Genomic DNA, 20,068 nt, shown 5'->3' on the forward strand with positions numbered 1-20,068 from the left:
GTCAAGGAGGTCATGACTCGATGGTTTCGTTTTGAATGCCTTCGACGTGAAGGCGCTATCTGATTGGCTCCGCTAACCTCCCAGTTGATGTCTCACAGCAACGTGGATTTTTTTGGACCTTTAGCAATCCACGGGGGATTTTCTTAAGGCGACCGAATGGGGGGAGGACGCACTTAAGCCCCGCCTTTGAAAGGCTGCCACGCTCCCTGATTGCTTCAGCACATGTAGAAAGGAGCGCTCGTGCCGGATGCAAAGCAAAGTGCTGTTGGATGTCAACGCAACTTGACGGAAAGCAGCTACAAAGCTGAGGTGACGCAAAACCAAAAAATCTGTTTTTGTGGATTTGGCGGCCTGGTAATTTACACGCTGTCAACGTGGAGTCTGAAGTTGCAAGTGTCGTCATGAGTCAGTCTCTCAAACAACTTGTAAGAATTTCAACGGATTTTAAAAGATAAAAGTGAGTAATGGCGGTCTGTGCTTGCCACACTGGAAGATTTTGAATGACTACCATCTGAAATGTTATCACGACAGTGACGTGGTGGTGATGCAACTCAACCAAGGCCGCCTCAGGTTAACTCAGAGCTCAAGACAGTCCGGCAATTGTCTGAAACAGATGCTGCGGAATTTCTGAGATCATCCCGCCGCAAATTAAAAAACTCAATGACTCACTCGCAAGCCGAGTCAAACGATGACAGAATCCAAAAAGTGACAAATGTAAAATAATATTCTTGCACTGGCAACTTCAGTAGGTACAAGCCCGCATCATCAAATGAGCTCAGCGTACTTGTTTGGACCTGTAAACTACTTCAGTGCATTACTTTTCAAATATACATATAATACAATTTTTTTGTCGTGATAGAAAACTAGATTAACAGGAAGCGAGACTGAAATGTTTTCTCATAAAAGCGGCAACCTAGTTAGATTGAAACTGTCATAGAAAGTGGAGTCACATGAACCGTGGCCATATAAACAAAACGCTGGTTTCGCTATGTCTTGTCACCGTGGGATAGTGGGAACGTAATTTCGATCTCTTTGTGTGTCTTGGCATGTGAAGAAATTGACAATAAAGCAGACTTTATAAAAATAAAGTGGATACTAGTGGCCATATTAGTAGTAGTAGTAGTAGTACAGTGATCCCTCTCTACTTCGCGTTTCGTTTATCGTGGTTTCACTACACCGTGGATTTTTTTTTCCAAATTAAAAAAACATTTAAAAGTCGAAATAAAACTTCAAAATTGAGGAAACGTGTCTAACCTGTAGGAAAATTGCTCTAAATTTTCATTTACATTCCTTTAGAAGTCCGTTTTCGCGTGTTAGCACGATCACAAATTACGATATTTCCGCTAATCGTTAACCTGCCCAGTACTTCTTGTTGGTGACCGTACTTCGCGGATTTCACTTATCGCGGGTGTTTTTTGGAACCATAACCCGCGATAAACGAGGGATTACTGTAATTGTAGTAGCACTGGTATCACTTGAAGTCTATCACGGTGAAAATAATGAGGAAGAGGATGGACTTGTTGCATGAAGCACATAGAGGGAGCCTCCCTCCCGGAGTCCCGAGTGAGGGCGGGCTGCTCGGCCCGGCCCCCGTCACACGCGTCACGGGCGCCTCTTGTTATTTAAACTTGATTCAAGACCTCGGGAGAGTTTTTGTCAGGAGGGATCGCGTCGACTCGCTGCAGCCCGGAGCAGGACTTTTTCTTCCTTTCTCGCGTGGATACTTTTGCGTCGTCGCGGTCTCCAGGTCCACCGGCACCGGCATGCCCTACAGCGTGACTCTCAAGGGACCCTCCCCGTGGGGCTTTCGCCTGGTCGGGGGACGAGACTTCAGCACGCCGCTGACAATCTCCAGGGTACGTTTCGCCTCTCGGAATTGACAATTTCGAGCTACGTGCAAGTTCGACATTTGAACCTGTTAATTCATTAATCTTATTAAAAGTACTTAACGGGGCATGCCAGCTGTCAAGTGGCGTACAAGTTTATTTTGCAGCGATTCAATAATGACGTTACTTTTTCTTATTGAGAATTATTAAAACTATATTTTAAAGGTTTATTTATGATGAAATTAGTCAATTAGTCTATTTGATAAGTTTGCGCGATTAAAAACCTATACTGGCATTAATTAAACTAATTATTATTTATTTAATCAGTTGAATTAAAATCATTTTTGCATTATATTTAACAATTTTACTGACTAATGTTTGATTTTTAATTCATTCATAATGACTATTTTAGATATGTCTTGGTCTCATTTATATTTTATAATTTATATTTCTTTCATTTTAATCATATTGGTTTCATTTTGCATACTTTAATTTCATCTGTGAATTCCTCATTCATGGTGTTCAACCCTTTTCTCTTTTTAGCTTGGCATTCGAATTCAGATTTTTAGCCATCATCAAAACAATTGTGAAAACAAACATAATCCATCCATTGTGGTACGAAACCTCTGCGAACTTTCCCGAACTCCGTCAGTGTGTCAGTATATGGGTCAGGCGTCAGCGGGCTTGGCAGCGGTTCCGCCAGTAGCCACTCGCTTCATCCCGGCCAGGATAAACACATGGCGCTGCTGCGGGAAAAGACACAGCAGAAATTGGGAGGGGTAAGGGTGGGGGCATTTGGGGGGGTTGCTGACATTTGGTTTTCATCATCGCTCATAGGTGCTGCTGAAGGATTCCAGGTGTTTCACTCAAGACCCCCTCCCCTGAAAACCAAAGCTACAGAGCCCTCATTTTGAAACTTGAACCTGAAACTTCCTTATAACCTGCTCTCACTACCACTTCTGGTATTTACACAATTTGCTTCCAACCGTCAACATAGCACAGCTCTTATTATCCTGGCATGGCCGGAATTTATGAGGTGGCAATAAAAAACAAAACAAAAAAAAAACTGCATTTCCGAGAGTAATTTAACTGAGTGGAACTCGGAGATGTCGTTCCCGTAAAACGAGACAAGCGAGCAGCTGCGTAGAGCAATGTCAATTTCACGATATTTGATTGCGCTTCAGCAGCTGAAGATGTCAACGGTATTCTGACGAAGAACATTTGAGATATTATTCGTTCTGAGAGCGGCTATTCATCAAATCTATGTTTCCCTACAAAACAAAAAGACAACTTTCTTCAAAGCTCATTTCAACATTTAAGCTAGTTAGCCAGTTCTTAGCGGAAAATGCTAATATGGCTAATCCATGGTGTGCAAGGTGGTAAAGCGAGACAGCCGCAAACATTTTTCATCACCAATGTGATAACTGAGGCATTTGGAAAAGACGTGCTAAATATGACAGCAGGTTGCTGCTAGCACGGACGCAATCGCACAAACACCCTAGCCACGAATAATGATGTCATGAAGGTGACCTTATTTTGCAAAAAACACAACTAAGCATTTTTACCTTCACCGAACACTATAGATGAGAATAGATTAGCTCGTGAACTCCATGTCCTTCTACCTTTGACCTCCACATTCCAGAGGAAAGGCCCATGTGACCCATTTCGCTGACACGACCACTTAATCTTCAGCTTTTGGAAGTTTGGGGCCTTTCTTGGCTACCATCATAAGCGCTGTGACTCAAATGTTCTCTTCAATCATCTCTTTAATAAGAATAAAATGGACAAAACAAGATAGAGAACTGATTTAGGCACCAAGATCAAGAGATGCTTTAATAAGGATGTCATAAAGTATCCATCAAGAGAAAGTCGGGTGCCTCAAATTATAAAGGAGACGCATGACCGCACAAAGTTTGTTTGTAGCAACGTGATGTCAACAAGCACAATCTTTAGATCGGACCTCGTCCCCTCGACACTCTGTCATTTTACGACTCAGATTAAACCTACTTGACCTACTGAATGATGTCATTGTGGTGATGTAGCATTTTAGCACGTCATGCTAATTCGAGATGTAAACGATGACATGTGTCGGTTTCCTCTTTGGATAATATTGACGCTTTTATATTTCAAACACTATCCCTGTTAGCAATTAGCGGCCTTTGTGTGGGAGTTAAAAGTAAACAATGCTGGCGCCCCCTGTGGCTGCATTTTTGGAATGACAGTTTCTAGTTTTCTAATTAATGACGTACGTTAGCTTTAAAAGGACTTCAACATGGCTTAAAAAAATCGTACAACTTCATCTTGTTTAAGAAGAATGTCGGTTTGCCTCGCAATAACGCTACACACAAACAAACAAAGGACTCGAGGTGGTGGTGGTTAAATGGCGTGGGTAAACGCTGACCTCCTGTCGGGAGATTATCCGCACAAGCAAGCACAACTTCCACGTCGTGTTGTAGTGTTAAGGTGTCGTATTTGTTTTTACACGCGCTTACTTCGCACAATGACCTCTCAGTTTACTGGAACTGAGTCACGGGTAAAAGCGGGGGAAAAATAGAGGGAGTGGTGGGGGCGGCCGTCAGAGGCCGTAAATTAAAAATTCCACATGTGAACCACACGACTCAGCTATTAGCACTTCACGGAGTGTGAGTCTCAGCTTTTTGGCTTTTAAAATACTTAACGGCTCAGGGGGTCGCGGCAGGGATCAAATTGGTACCCAGTTTCGGAACCAATTTGCTCAAATTTAAACCCAGGCTTGTCTAGCTCAAAGAAAGCTGATAAAACAGACTACTTAAATTATCCGAGTATTAGCCACTTGTATTTATTACAAACGACAGTACTAAAGTTTACTGCCGAGTCGTCGACACGCAGATGACGAGAAGATCGTAAATTCTCACGACTCGACAAACAAGGCGCTCGTTAACTTCAACATCATATCAACTCCGTGGCCTTCGGGTATAAGATGGGGACGCGGGTAGTAATTTCGCGCCGGAAAGGGATGCGTCCCGACGGCGTCTAATTTCCAACCAGAGACAACTCAAAACCTTTTATGAGATGAACTTGTCTTTGCTCCATCCTAACGGAGCCGTAATGGCTTTCACAACTTGGCAACGAGCATTAAAGCGGCGCAATTATCTCGCCGCCTCAACGGGCTGCTGTGGAAAGAAAAAGTAGGGCTCGAGTAAACAGTGGCGAACCACTTTGGGTTTATTGGAACCACATCACACACTGGTGGAAAGTAATGGCTTGCCTAAGCTGGTAAAATTAATCACTTTCATACCAACTCCATCAGATGGAGAACATTCGTATCGCAGAATTTCGGTGACCTGAATCTCACCTGGTTCTTGCCTCCAGGTAACGGCCGGCAGCAAGGCGGCCCAGGGTGACCTGTGCCCGGGCGACACCATCTTGGCCATCAATGATGACATCACAGAGCACATGACCCACATGGAGGCCCAGAACCTCATCAAAAACTGCACTCGGCAGCTCACGCTCGTCATCAGCAGGTATTGGTATCATCGACTCTGAGAGTTAAATGCACGAGAAACTTGGAAAAGTTCAAAAACTGCCCTTGTGACTCGTTTACAAGTGAAAACTGCCAACTGGCAGACGACGAGGAGTCTCTCTCTTCCTCTCTCTCTCTTTAAGGTCAAAGCTCTAAATCAGGAACTTTTCTCCCCCCCATTGTACTCGACTTTTGCTCGAAAGCATCCAACACCCTCTTCCGTCCGAGCAGCTGAGCGGTTTGTCCACGTCGGGATGTTATTTCGGGAAGTCGGTCTCGCTCGTGACAAAGGTGCAGCTACTGTGCAGCTGCAGCAACTTTTCCTCCCCGCACTTACGATAACACGGCCAAAATGTGGCTTTTAATTCTGCTCCTTACGTCAAGAAGACTGAGCTGCCGTTGAAGTGGAAAGGACATTATCGAAGAGACTTTCCATAAAAGTATTGCTCTGCTGCCACGTGAAATATTTCACAAATAATTGCAGCCATTAGTGCTGACTCACAGGAACATAATCCCAACGGAGGACAACACTTCTTTCCCCCGACGAAAAATACTCCGAGTCAAAACGGGAGACCTGTAATTTGCCCGTGCTGCCGATGGACAAATATACGAGGAACCCAAATTACAGTGCGCTGCGTGGATCCGACCTCTGCCGCGTAAAGCAAGAATGTTTCTTTAGATGTTTCCTCATCTATTAATGTCACGGGCCCCTCCTGGACTCAAAAGTCCACAACTCTAATTTTTATACCTCCATCAGCTTATCGGAGAAAGCCGTGCGGTTGCAAAGGCCTAAGAGGCAGATGGTGCTTGGGATGACTGCCAGGCCGTTGGGATGCCCCCCCTCCCCTCGTTGATGGATGTCCTGAAAGCCCGGACTGAAAGAATGTCTTGTTCATAAAAGGATACCCTCTCTCTGCTTCAAGTTCAAGATCAACATGACTAGTTATCAGGAAGATCATCCATCTCCACCAGGGGCAAGTTCTAATTAAAAAAAAAAAAAATCTGCTAGTTCTGCCTCCACCATGTTCTGCGTAAATCTGTCAAATCATTTTACCCTAATCCTTCTCCAGACCTGCTGAAGTCGATTTTTTTTCCAGGCACATTCATTTTAAGAATTACAAACAGTGGGCAGAGAAAAGACAGAGTCTGGGTTTCCCTGGCGCTGGGAGATGTGACCTGTGACTCACCGCTAAGGAATTACACGCAAGGCTGCACCGGACCAAAGCAGTACAGAACTCCAGTGGGGACAAAAGAAACTCACTTCATCCCCTCCCCATTTCCCAGGCTGTCTTTTGTGCTTAGTAAAATGCCACAATAGAACTTTGGAGCCACAATCCATCATTGATTGTTGTTTTTGGTGTGATCCAGGACTCTTCAGGTGCTATTCCATGAAAGGGCACGTCTCAATTTCATTCCTAGCTGTGTGTCTCATCCTCGGTATGACCCAAAACAAAAAAACAGACCTTCAGGAAATGAAACCTGGTCAAGGGCTGGAAAATATAAAACTCGTCCTGGGACTCTCTGATGCTCCTCTAGAAGTTCTTATAGCCCACAGTTGGATTTTGATGCAAAGTATCTTTCCTTCCGTTAGCTTACTGCTCGATAAATCAAGCTAACTTCCTTGGAAGGTCTTTAATCCTCGGGTCAGACGAACCAAGATGAATTTGATGATGCATTTTCCACTCGTGTCTCCGCAATCCCATTAATATCCTTATTGACATGAACATCGTGTTCTCCCTCAAAATGTCAACTCGTGTCATTTCCGTCCGAGTACAAATGGCTCTTGTGTATGCGGTCGCCATCGAGACCAAACACCACGGAACCGTTCCGACGCCTCATAAGAGCGCTCTTGGTCCATATCAGAAGTGGCTCCTCTGTGACGTCAGCTGATAAATCTACAACCAGAACCCGGCGTGAAACCCGAGCCGATGGAAGGCGTAAATTATCCGCTCACAGTTTAATGATGTATCTCCTCACAGCTGCCAATCACTGAGTCATGTTAGTTCTTGTAAGTTAACGCGACTGGAGTCAATTACAAGCAACCTAAAGATATATGTCATAAGTCATCACCCCCCCCCCCCAACCTTCAGTAGAAGCCAAAAACCACTTGACGCCTCGTACTGTGGAGTTATGACGTGCTGACGACTTTATCTACCGGATCAAGGGGTCAATCGGTTCTTCAGAAATCTCGACACTTGAGAATTTGTCGTCATTTTATTAAATGAGCCGACGGGATCAGAATTGGCTTTGGTTCATGGTGTCCGCAATCTTTTTTATGGATGGTCTGCAACTGTTTTGACGTTGGAAATAAAGTAGTAATGTGTCAAAATCCGGTCTTGCCAGAACGGGGATGGTCATCAAGACTTTTGTTTTTCAGGTCGGGATCAGGAGAACGAGTTTGGTCACCGGTGGGGAGCGAAGACGGCAAGATGAGCCCTTACATGGAATCGGACTCGCAGGTAGATCACCAATTTTGATCTTTCAAACATTCCCAAAAGTTCTTAAAGGTGCTCAATATATCAAATCATATTTTCAAACATCAATTCTTAATTATCTGCTTTGTGGCAAAGATATGCTTTGATTGTCTCCATTTCTTTTGTGAATTAAAAGTTCACCATGGGAATCTCTTTTTTTAATTTTTTCATAGTGAACAACTTTGATCTCCATTTTTAAAATCCATTAAAACTCCATCCTGCTCTTTTGATGGTCATGCTGATCATTCGCTACGAACCGCAACTTGCCATCTGGGGCTGTAAATTAAGCAAGGGAACTGTCTCTGTTGATTATAAACAGCATCCATAGAAACGCAACCATGGAGATTCACTCCAGGAATAGCATGTCCCGGGGAAAGCGTATTAAAATAAAAAATGAACACATTCAGTGTTGAAGAAGTCGATTGTTCTCCGATCGTATCGGCTGCCAGGATACTCCGGGGCAGAATGAAGCCTCTTGCCGATGCTTTTGTTTTTTTTTTTCAAGTTTTCCGCCATGGCGGGAAAGAGCTGAGGTAGCTTTCATTTTCTGTCACCTCATCAATAGACGCTTGAGTATTGTTTTCAGTCGTATTGTTTTGAGTCGTTCGTCAAGAATTGCGGTCAAGTTGAAATGTTTGTTTTTTTGCGGCAATGCGATTCTGATTTGAAATTGTCGAACCTCAGCCAAGGTCAATCTAGATTTCAGGATGTGTTTTCGAATGCCTCTATGGTAGCGGTCGTTTCTGAAACGGTCCGTTTCATCATATCCGGTACCGGAGCCAATTGACACTTTTTTGGATGGCTTGAAACGGCAGTCGTACAAATCAGAAACAGTCCGAAGATTTTGAGAGAGGCAGTGGATTGCTAAATTAGCCAAATGGCTAGCTGCCATACACTTCAGTTGCTTTCAAAGACTTATAAGTCTGACGTAGCATAATAGTCTCGTGCTTGTCGGAAATTCCGGTCGAGGTCAAGACTTTATGAATTTCAATAGATCTGGCATTTTTTTTTGGATGACCAACAATCTGCCGAATATAATTGTATGTGGACGTTAGCGTCTCGCTAGCTTAATCGTAACAAACAACATTCAATGACTGCCGAGACTTCATCTGCTTAAGACACACGTAGCCGGAGGCGAAGCTAATCTGGAAACAAAATGGTGTCGCTGTCATCCATCAGGGCTGCTTCAAAAGCGGACGCCCTGGAGGCATCGCAATCACGACATTGAGGGCCAAAATCAAAATTATAAACAGGAAGACCAATGGGAACAATTGGAAGTCATTCAAACGTAGTCAAGTGTGGTTTTATTTTTTTGGGGGGGGGAAATTTCTTTCAACCTTGAGCACGCATGCATATTCCCATGTCAACAAAATGACTTCATCGACTTTGACATCATTATGGAATTAAAATAACATCATGTCCATCCGCCCACTGTATTTTCCTACCAGAGAGCATTTTTCTCTGGGAAAGTCTCAATCTTTCGTCAGCAATTTAGAATCCAAGTGTCCACAAGTTTTTCCGCCATCATTTAGTTGGAAGCTCTTGGGGGTAGCTGGTCGGTATTAAAAAAAATTCCTGGCGGAACACGTCGGAAATGCGTGGCAGTTCGGGAGCCGCAGCGTGATGCTTTTCCAGGCTCGACGGGAGCTGACACATGAAGAATTTTTGCCGGCAGGGTTGTCCAAAGTTCGGCCTGAAGGTCTTTTTGTGAGCTGCTGCACTTTTTCTAGTGGTCAAATACTTTTCTGAATGGAACAAGATGATTTGATTCCAAGACTTACCCCGAAAAAAAAACTGTTGTAGTCATTCCAGCTGACTGTCTTAGCAGAATCACTTGAGGGTTTTGGGTTCTTGTGTGTTTACAGGGACCACCGCTGCTTAATCCCCTGCCAGGGAATCCGCTCAAGCGTGGCAGAAAAGTCTTTTAGAAAGAGCTCAACACCTGCAACTGGCTTTATTTGCTTGTTTGTGTTCACCCTTCATCCGCTCAAAAGTGTCCGAAATCCGTCTCGGGTTTCTCTTGATGGGGTCAGGTGGCCCCCGTCTGTCTCTGCTCCCCTGCAGGGCGGGTTTGTGTTTGCTTAGCGGTGCAGAGCGCCATGAGAAGGGGCTTCATTTTCTCCGTCTTCGGGGGATTAAACCTCGTGGGAGAACGAGGTAGTGGCTTGTGTGTGAATGTTTGGGTTTCCGGCCAATCAGGGCTGAGCTAGGCAGGGGTCTCCAAACACATGATTTCAATTAAGGTCCTCTACCTTGCCGTTTCTCCCTTTCACGTTACGCCTGTGTCTCTTTGACCTAAGGTAACCTCAAACTGACTTTGTAGCATTAGCATTAGCATTGCGGAGTAGTCTTACATGACTTCCTTGACTCCTTTCTAAAGGTCCTAATTATTGTCGGAATGTTTGACGGGATCTCTGAGTTGCTTTGGCTGGACTTTATCGTCTGTCTGGGTCGCATCGGCCGATAACAGGGAGGTTTATTTTTTGCCGAGATGTAAACTTGCCGGTGCAGAGGAGAGGAAGCTTCCAGAAAAGGCCTGGTTATGGAGGACACGTGCGTACGTGTGTGTGTGTGGTCCCAGTAAGTGTCATGACAGGATGAATTCCAGCTTTTCCCATCTGCTGACATGATCCATCTGGATAAGCTGTGAATGCAAAAGTATTGGGACACCTCTGGAAAAATAAATTCTTGCTTGTTGAAGGAAAGCTTCACGGACAAAAGTATTGGGACGCAGCCAGTCTCAGAGTGTCTGTTCTATTTCATACAAGAGGGAAATTTGTGTTTTTCTTCTCTAACACATGATTTTGTTTCTCCACAGAACTTCCGTCCCATCACCAGCGGCTACGGCAACTATAACCGCAAGCCCTCGTATACCCCCGAACCGCCTCCTCCGCTGCTCCCCGTGCAAAATTATCAACATCATCAACAACAGCAGCAGTTGCAAGCCACCAACCATCCGCTCAACGGCCATTCCAAGACCAACAACGGGCACGGCAACACCTACGGTAACGGGCACGCTCAGTACAACAACCCGACTCCGCTGTACGCCCCCAACGGCAGCAACGGGGACCGATCCATACACAGTAAAATGGCAGGTCTCAACTTGAGCGCCCCCCACAGGTAAGGATATGACCTACACCTAGGTCAAATGACTTCTGAGATTTTTTTGAAGATAATTGTCTCTTCTAGCCCCGAGCCTCCCGCCCCCTCCCCCGTCCAGAGCCGCGACGGCGTGGACGTGCAGTCGCACGTCTATAAGATGCTGACGGACTTTGAGCAACCATCCTCGGAGCCCAAGCAGTCCGGATCCTTCAAGTACCTGCAGGGGATGCTGGAGGCCGAAGATGGAGGTAAGCAGCTCTTGAAGCTAAAATTGACCCTGGTAAGAGAAAATGAAAGGAAATTTCTTTTCATAGTTGTTCCATAACGAAGCGATGCCCGAGCAGTCAGACGCGAGACGCCGAGCACCTGGATGAGACAACTCGTTTGCGTGTCTGAGCATTAGTCACGTAACGACATAATAAATCCCCGTCTGTCTCTCTGACATACTTTTCCTTTTATAGACGGTCGCGGCGAAAGAAAAGCAAAACATGGAGGAGGAGGGGGAGGAAGATGAGGGCTCTTTAAATAACTCCAAAAAGCATTTAGGACAATAAAGTGAGAAAAATGGCCCGTCTTAACCATTGGAATTTCCACATGGGATATTTTTTCACCCTAAAGTTCAACAATGCAAAGGTTTAATCATAAATAGTCAAGGCTATCTTTCAAATCTTGATTTAGACCAGTTCACTTCAATGAAGTTCCGCATTAGTGCAAATAGATAGCATGTCTCGTTGAGATAAAGCACACGGCGACCGTCTCGGTGGAGGACAAAGTCCATCATGTTGACGGACAAGTTGAGCCCCCACTGAGAGAAAGATTTGCCTTTGAGGGGCTTTCGGAACCAAAGCAAACACAGGGGGCTGTTTACCGAAATTCCACAGACTGCTGGAGATGGAGTCGAAGTAGACTTCAGAAGTTGTTCTGTTTTTCCTGTATCAAAAAAAAATGTCCTCCCTCTCTATTTATGTTAGTTTGTAGTAGCTAGCTGCTGTAGCTAGCTAATGCAGCTAGCTGACACCATCCCGCCGCTCAGCGCTTGATGGAAACAAAGCAAAGAATCTCCCAAAAGGGGATTTTCCGTGGTTTGATGAAAGCAGTGTCAGCGCTTCAGACAAAATTTGCCTTCCTCGAGATAGCAGACATGCTCAAAACAGAAGTGAAAATGGCGCCGTTAGCGTGCCACCGCGCTAACTGTGCGTTGGCAGACCTTTCCGCTGATTGATGGTCCATTTCACGTGGCGTGCGAGCGCTTTGGATGTCATCGGAAACCCGACAATGGATTTGATTTTGTACTCCAATGTGAATGTGAAATAATTTCTGTAAAATGCTAATTGTATCATTTACAGTAAAGTGGCGCCGTTTTCATTTAGATTTTTTTTTGTAGGTGTGTCTCCGACAGATAGAATGAGGAGCCTGAAGTCGCCGGTGCGATCGCCCGTCCCCAAACTGGGAAGCCCCCTCCCCAGCGGCGTGTCGGGCCTCCAGAAGCTTCCGCAGTGTACACGCTGCACCAACGGCATTGTGTAAGTTCGCCCGCGCTACCTGCTAGCTCGTTAACATTTTAGTACAAGCCAATTCCATTTAACATTGAATAAGTTTGTTTTTAAAGTGTAGTTTTTAATCAAATTTATGCACAATACATTTTCAATTAATGTATGTGTAGAGAGAAGTGGATATTTTTTTTAATGTAAAACATTGCCTTAAACATAGACTGTTACTCAGTAGGTTCGACATACACCAACAGGCAAAATGACCCGGGAAGTCGGGTCTTATTCATCAAGGAAATTGTGAACACACATGTGCAAATACACACACACGCACACACACACAAATACAAAAGGTGGTACCAAGCCCTCCTGCTTGTGAAAGCAGGTCTAAGTAAGCACTGATGTCATGGCCATAAATTACTCATTAACAAGTAAGGATTATAACAGACACACACACCCTCTCATACAATATGTGTGTGTGTGTTGTCATCAAATTGTTTTGATTCCTGTTTATAATAAGTGTAATTCCACTGTCATCCACTAGATGGTGGCAGACAGTTTGACACTAAATTTGAAAGAATGAAAAGTATTTTTGCTTAACATAAATGAATGTTGATGAAATCCTAACTAATTACTTTGGATATATCTTTAACATGTTTTTGAACGGCGTCTCCTCCCTGCAGGGGGACCATCGTGAAGGCCCGGGACAAGCTGTACCACCCGGAGTGCTTCGTGTGCGACGACTGCGGCACCAACCTGAAACAACGCGGCTACTTCTTCATCGAGGACAACCTGTACTGCGAGACGCACGCCAAGGCTCGTGTGCAGCCTCCGGAGGGTTACGACGTGGTGGCCGTCTACCCCAACTCCAAGGTGGAGATCGTGTGAGGCGGACGCAGGACCCCGTGCGGACATTTTGGCTTGCGTTAGTTTTCGGGGCTTAGGGGACGTCACTTTTTCCCTCTTTGTAGCGGGCGATGCATCACAGGCGTGTGTCACTGGGAGCGTCGGTGGAATGTCGGCGTGTTGTTTGGCTGAACTCTAACCCCCGGCTAAACGGCTCCATATGCAAGCATGCCAGCTCCGCCTTCGTAAGTGTAAATAAAAACGCCAGCAGGAGGGAGAAGGGGAACAGTTTTTCTTACTTTTCTTTTAACGCCACATTTCCCAGGCTGTGTTAACCCACTCAGATTCTATTCATAGATATATTTTTTAAAATATTTAATTTGGGAAGGGTGGTTTATCACTTTAGTCAAGACTTTATGGGGTTAATTTTTTGGTTTCCTCTGATTTTTTCCCCCTTAATTTTTGTTTTATTATTTTTTTCAAAATGCTAGTTAGCCCAACTTATTAAAGAAGGAATGCATTTAGTATAATGGGGTCAATTGTATGCAAATTTTCAGGGAAATTGCTTATCCCCACTTATTGGTCACTTGAGATACAATTTTAATTCCCCACATTAATAACGTTTTGTCATTTTTGTATTTCAAGGCACCACTGTACGTAAAATAATACAACAAATAACAAAAATCATAGTCATCATTCCAGGGACTATTTTTTTCTAGCAAAACTACTTTCATAATGGAGAATGAGAACATTTTTTTCTAGTGTGTAAATGTTGAAAAATGTATATTGTTGCCATCTGTGTGCACTGCCATCTCCTGTACTTATGTCGTTGTCTTGTTGACACATACTTGTCGTTGTTTATTAAATTATTGTCATCCCAATACTCTCAACACACATAAAACAGTTTAGAAAATAACACAATATATGCAGTTATTGTGATCTAATCGCTAGAATGTGAATATTAAGGCTTAATTTCATGTGGAGTCTCTCAAGGTTCCATCTTTCAAGTGCCTGAACACCCCATGCTGACATCATTTACTTGCCAACTGCCTTTCTGGATTTTTTTGACTTTGTAATTCAAATAGTTGATTAAATGTTGTTGCAATAATGGTTTGAATCTCTGATCCATGACTAAGATGTAAAATTATATTTCTATTTTTATTGACTATTATTTCTGATAAGTCCTGTTTTTTCCCCTAAATTCTAGAATTTTATTTTGACTTAAACATATACACAAATTTGGATTACCATTGAATTATTTGTTAATTATTACAATAAGGGGCGTTTTCTGAACTTTTTTTTATATCAGCAGGAACCACACACACACAATGAGACACACAAAGGTGTGACACAGTGGGCCTTTTGTGTTTGTGTGCTGACATCACTGCTTACTGGACCGCTTTATTCTCTTGTAATTCAAGACTGTCACCATGGTAACAGTGAGGAAGTCATTTTTACTTTGTGTGTATTATTCAGTGATTTAGTGACATCTAGTGTTAAACTAATATATTTCAATAACCTAAATTCAAGCCTTTGAAAAGTGCACACACAAGACTCCCACTTTTGAGTCAGCCAATTTACCTTTTTTTTTTAATTCAATTGTCATTGTGTACAACCTGATCAAATAAAAGTACTATTAAACCAGTTCAGTGCCTTTTACATGGCTTTTTGGCGCCGCAGTGTGGTCAACAAGGATCAGCGCATTGCCCGAAGCTACGTAAATTTTTATTTGCAGATGCTAACTACAACCAAAACTGAATATTGTAAACAAATAACAGGTTAGGTTATTACGGTTCACCACATATCACGACAATCTCATTGTGTCTTTATTAGACTCGTCAGTTTATTCTCACAAATCTGATCACTATGACAAGATTGCTGAGAGGATGAAAAAATAACGCGATACTTGAACAGGTATGTCTCACGTCGTTTTGCTATGTACCGCCTTAATTATGAGGTAAAAATGCTGCGCAATATCGCCCTCCTTTGGTGTCACTGAGTGGCGCTTTTGCAAACCTACTGAGGGGAGGATGATGAAATGACCCACACAGTTGCATGTACATGAATGTCCCACAATGTTTGTAAGTTTATTATTACAGCTAGGTGGGTTACTTGCAGACTGATGTTGCCTTCAGGGGCTGTCTGAAATTATTCACTCCACATAAACGCATCACGATTTGGTGGTTTGGTTTTACATTTAGTTTCAGTTATTCCCTCCCGTATTTGCACGTGAACGCCACACGATGTTTTTGTGAGCTTCACTCATATCTGTCGTCAAATAGCCGCCTGCAGGGAGTTAGAAATCATCAATTTTCTCAATCATTTTCCAACACAACTTTCCTCATACAATTGAGCGCCTTGTCCGAACTGCTGGGATGATGAAATGGCCCACACTGTTGCGTGTATCTGAACGCCTCATATCCCACCAGACGCGCCTGCGGCCGCTGAACAACCACATCTGACGAGCTTCGTTCTCTTCCTCCTCTTCCTCCTCTTCCTCCTTGTGTACCGCAAGAACATGAGACAATCTCCACCCATCTTTCTATTGTTGTTGTTGACTTTTGGGCGTGTTCCAGGCAGTCACGTGACACACTTAGCATCTTTCTTTCTTGTCAGCACTTAAGAAACAGGAAACTCAGAGAACTTGTTCAGAAGCGTTCGTGTGTCCTCTCGTGATTGACAAGCGTTCTCCTTGGATGAACCGCAGGCGGTGGTTCTTGCAGGCAGGCGGGCTACGGGGGTGGGGGGGGCAGGTTCTGGGCCATGAGTGGTGAGGCAGGGCGGTGGCGCGCTGAGAGAGAATGAGCTGACGCTTTTATGCAAATGCATCCAAAGCGATGCCTTCTTTCGACTACTTAAACTGAAAAACAAATATTTGTCACTCGCCATGAAGAGCTACCCGGAGAGCGTCGCCTTCCTGGGCCAGTTCGGACGCTTCCAGCAGGTCGTTTTCTTCCTCCTGTGCGTCAGCATCGTGCCAAACGGCTTCGGTGCCTTTACGCTCGTCTTCCTGGTCGACACACCAGCTCACCACTGCCGAGTGCCCGATGTCAATCTGACGGAGAACTGGCGCAATGCCGTCATCCCGTTGCGGGTGAGTACACTCGTGCCGGCCGGTTACCTCTTCCCGGAACAATTCTCCCTGAGGTCACCGATCATTCCACCACTTAAAAGTAATTTCAACACCAGAAACACAGCGCCGATTGTTGCCGAATTAAATGAAACAATGTGATTTTTATCAGAAAACAACCAAAACGGCGCATTAGGGCGTCTTCGCGCGGAAAATACCTAAATACTAGTTTTTTCTTAAGAGGTTAGGCGGAGTTTTACGCGTGCACGCGTGCGTCAAAAGCGGGAATATTGCCTGGCGCAAGACACGCTGTCAGGTTCATCGAGTTGATGCTAACTAAACAAGTTTGAATTTGTATTAAACTATAAAAAGTGAAGTAAATAGTCGTCTGCAGCGCCCTCTGTTTGAAAATGTACATAAATGAGCTTAACGAGACACATGGCATTCATTTCCCGTCCAGATTTGATATGCAAGAGAACCTCAAAATATCCTCACATCTGAAAGTCATTTGCATGTTGCTCCAACATAATCAAATTCATAGGTTCGAATGCAAGAGGGTAAATGCAGATTTTTCCTCCAAACAATCAGGCAACAATGTAAATTATCTCATTTTTAACTACATTTAATCACCAATCCATAAATTCTAGCAGGATGCATGTCTTTACTATACACTCATGTTTTTTTTTTCCCCCCCCGGCAGGTTGTAAATGGCAAAGAGGTGCGGAGCAGCTGCAGCAGGTACCGCCTCGACGTGGTTCGGAACCTGTCGGACCAGGGCTACAGTCCTGAAAGGGATGTCAACCTCACAACCCTGGAGGAGGAGACGTGCAAGGACGGCTGGATCTACAGCAAAGATGTCTACCAGTCCACTATCGTCACTGAGGTGATTGTTTGTGTCACTGTCAAGGTGTAGCCTACAAGCCATGACCAAAATTAAAATGGTTTGCCATGAGACTTTTTTTGTGGGTCTACTCCAGATAGACCTACAATGCTAACATAGGAAGCTAACATATAATGCTAACCTAAACAGTTTTCATTCGCATCTTTCAGTTTGACCTGGTGTGCAACGACCAATGGAAGAAGCCGTTCACCACCACCATCTTCTTCGTGGGCATCCTGTGCGGCTCCTTCTTTGCAGGGCAACTCTCAGACAAGTACGGATAAGCTTTATTTGGTGTTTGTACATTCCAGACATTATGTGTGTCCTCAACAGATTAGGAAGGAAGCCCATCCTTTTTTCCACTTTGGCTCTTCAGACCATCTTCAGCTTCATTCAGGTCTTCTCCGTGTCCTGGTCTATGTTCACTGTCCTGCTTGTCATCAACGGCCTGGGACAAATGTCCAACTACATGTCGGCGTTAGTTCTGGGTATGTCTCGCATTCACACCTCTGGATAATCATTAGCGTCTGTTTAGAAGACAAACTACCCTGCATGATTATCAACATAATGGTTTCAAATGTCAGAATTTATGTCCACACAGCACATTTTTAGTTCCCCTTTGCATGTTCCTGCATGCAGGCGCAGAGATCCTGACGGGCAACGTGCGTCTGCTGTACTCGTCGCTGGGAACCTGTTTCGGTTTTGCTGTCGGCTACATGATCCTACCCGTATGCGCTTACTTCTTGAGGGATTGGAAGTCTCTCTTGCTGGCCTTGTCTCTGCCCTGCCTGGTCTTATTCCCCTTCTGGTGGTCAGTTCTTTGCTTTCTGATTGAGTTGTGGTTCTACTCCATTGGGTTTGAGTTTGGGTTTTGTGAGCTGCAGGTTCATCCCAGAGTCTCCTCGCTGGCTCCTGTGCCAGGGTCGAGTGGAAGAAGCCGAGGCCATCGTGAGGAAGGCGGCCAAGATGAACAAAGTGCAAGCACCCGAAGTCATCTTTGAAGACTACTTAATCGTGAGTCCCCATTGTTTTTAATTTTGGGGGACAAAATACTCAGCAGAATTAAAAATAAAAAGAATATTTCGTTGATGATGTTTGATGTAGGTGAGCAAGCCCACAGAGCCAGAGCCCAAAGAACCGCACAGTATTCTAGACCTGGTGGGCAATCTGGAAATCGGATTCATGACAATGATTCTCTGCTTTGTGGCGTGAGTACACCATACACTATGCAGTGCCTTTTGTTGTCACACGTTACTAGCTGGAGAAAAATCACACCAAGGCATGAAAGGCGAGGCCCGAAAGAACCTTAGGGCGGCGAGCCAGGCGGCAGCTAGCTAGCTCAGCTAAGCTATGTTGTCACTCGGTGCTCTCCTCTGCCAGGTTCACCATGTCGTCGGGCTACTACGGCATCTCCTTCAACACGACACAGTTCCACGCCAACGCATACGTCAGCTGCTTCATCTCAGGGGCCGTGGAGCTGCCGGCTTACGTGTCCAGCTGGCTAGCTCTGCGCTACGTGTCGCGCCGGATGTCCGTCATCGGCTCCCTAGCGCTGGCCGCCGTGCCGCTCTACTTCATACAGTTAGTGCCTGAAGGTGACTGGTATTTTCTAAACCCCTGAGTTGAGCACCTGGACATTGAGTAACATCGTCTCCGTCCTGGTCCGACAGGTTACTCTGGTCTGTCGCTCACTCTGGAAATGCTGGGAAAATATGCCATCACTACTGGTTTCGGCCTGATGTTTGCTTATACCACCGAGCTGTACCCGACGGCGCTGCGAAACACCGCGGCCGGCCTCTGCAATACGCTAGCTCGGCTGGGAAGCTGCATCATGCCATACCTACTGGAGCTCAGTGAGTGATAATTAATTGCATTTTAAATTCATTTAGACCTTTTGGAGGAGTTCTTCAAAGACAAATTACTCACTACGTAGACTTCTATGTTATTTACACTGATGTCAACTGTCATTTGAAAACAGGGTCCTACTCACCATTCCTACCTTACATCATACTCGGCAGTCTGGCTGTTTTGGCTGCCTTTGCCACCATCTTCCTACCAGAGAGTTTCGGAAAACCTCTGCCTGAATCCATCCAACATATGCACAAGAGAAACAAGTACGTTAACGATCGCCATAAATGATCATCTAGATGGACATGTGAAATAGACCAGGGCAATTTGAAGACTTTTAAAAGCCACTTTGGTCTAATTTAGTTAAATAAGTTCAGTAGAAGTGGATGATGTACTTTTTACGATATTGTTTGTGATATAAACCCATCTCTGTTACACTTATTAAGTTACAATAAATCGGTCTGTCCATGTTAGCAGACATAGCCCAAAAGGTTTAGATGTAAACAATTGTTGAACTAACAATTTTCCTCCTTTTTCCCAGCATCAAGTGCCCGTGCTTACCAAAAGCCGAGACCCCTGTGGCGGTGGTTCTTATGGAAAACACCAAATCCTAAAAAAAGTTTATGTCATAAAATAATTGTTTAAAATTGTTACAAATGTTTACAGGGCTATGCGCACAATTGATCATCCTATAATATTTTTGTTACTGTTATGATATCATACTGTATGTAAGGTCTTTTTTTAACCTTTCTGGACATGTGTAATTTTATATGTTTGAATGGTCTTTCCCAATGCAAACCATTCTAAAAACTAAACCAGAATGGATTTGTTTTTCTCAGGTGCTGATAGTTTTAAACGCTAAATACAATCATGTTATAAACTGCAAACCTGCAGGCACCCAGTTTACAGATATACTCGATGTGACAATAAAGAGACGCATTTTTGTTTATATTGAAATGTGCTGTGGTTTTTCCTTATATAAGGCATACTGTTAGAAAAGGGGAAATTATAATATAGTCGTTAGTGGGCCAGA

General features: G+C 44.3%; 2 protein-coding genes across 2 annotated transcripts; both read left to right on the plus strand.

The window, feature by feature from the left end:
* The first annotated feature begins 1,562 nt into the window (after positions 1 to 1,562).
* Positions 1,563 to 14,346, plus strand: pdlim4 (PDZ and LIM domain 4). Its single transcript, XM_088399083.1, has 7 exons — positions 1,563 to 1,856; positions 5,178 to 5,329; positions 7,706 to 7,787; positions 10,621 to 10,922; positions 10,992 to 11,152; positions 12,289 to 12,427; positions 13,075 to 14,346. Exons 1-7 carry the CDS (start codon positions 1,764 to 1,766, stop codon positions 13,277 to 13,279), a joined length of 1,134 nt encoding a protein of 377 aa, XP_088255209.1. The 5' UTR covers positions 1,563 to 1,763; the 3' UTR covers positions 13,280 to 14,346.
* A 1,453-nt stretch (positions 14,347 to 15,799) lies between these two features.
* On the plus strand, positions 15,800 to 19,992 carry LOC148386530 (solute carrier family 22 member 4-like). The gene is made up of 11 exons (XM_088399236.1): positions 15,800 to 16,331; positions 17,008 to 17,190; positions 17,358 to 17,461; positions 17,521 to 17,675; positions 17,827 to 17,998; positions 18,072 to 18,201; positions 18,292 to 18,395; positions 18,568 to 18,782; positions 18,858 to 19,040; positions 19,166 to 19,301; positions 19,577 to 19,992. The coding sequence occupies exons 1-11, from the start codon at positions 16,125 to 16,127 to the stop codon at positions 19,647 to 19,649; spliced, it is 1,662 nt and encodes a 553-aa protein (XP_088255362.1). The 5' UTR covers positions 15,800 to 16,124; the 3' UTR covers positions 19,650 to 19,992.
* The last annotated feature ends 76 nt before the right edge of the window (positions 19,993 to 20,068 follow it).

Source organism: Syngnathus floridae, chromosome 15 (genome assembly GCF_059516105.1).
Source record: "Syngnathus floridae isolate MCC-2025c chromosome 15, RoL_Sflo_1.0, whole genome shotgun sequence".
Taxonomy (NCBI): Eukaryota; Metazoa; Chordata; class Actinopteri; order Syngnathiformes; family Syngnathidae; genus Syngnathus; species Syngnathus floridae.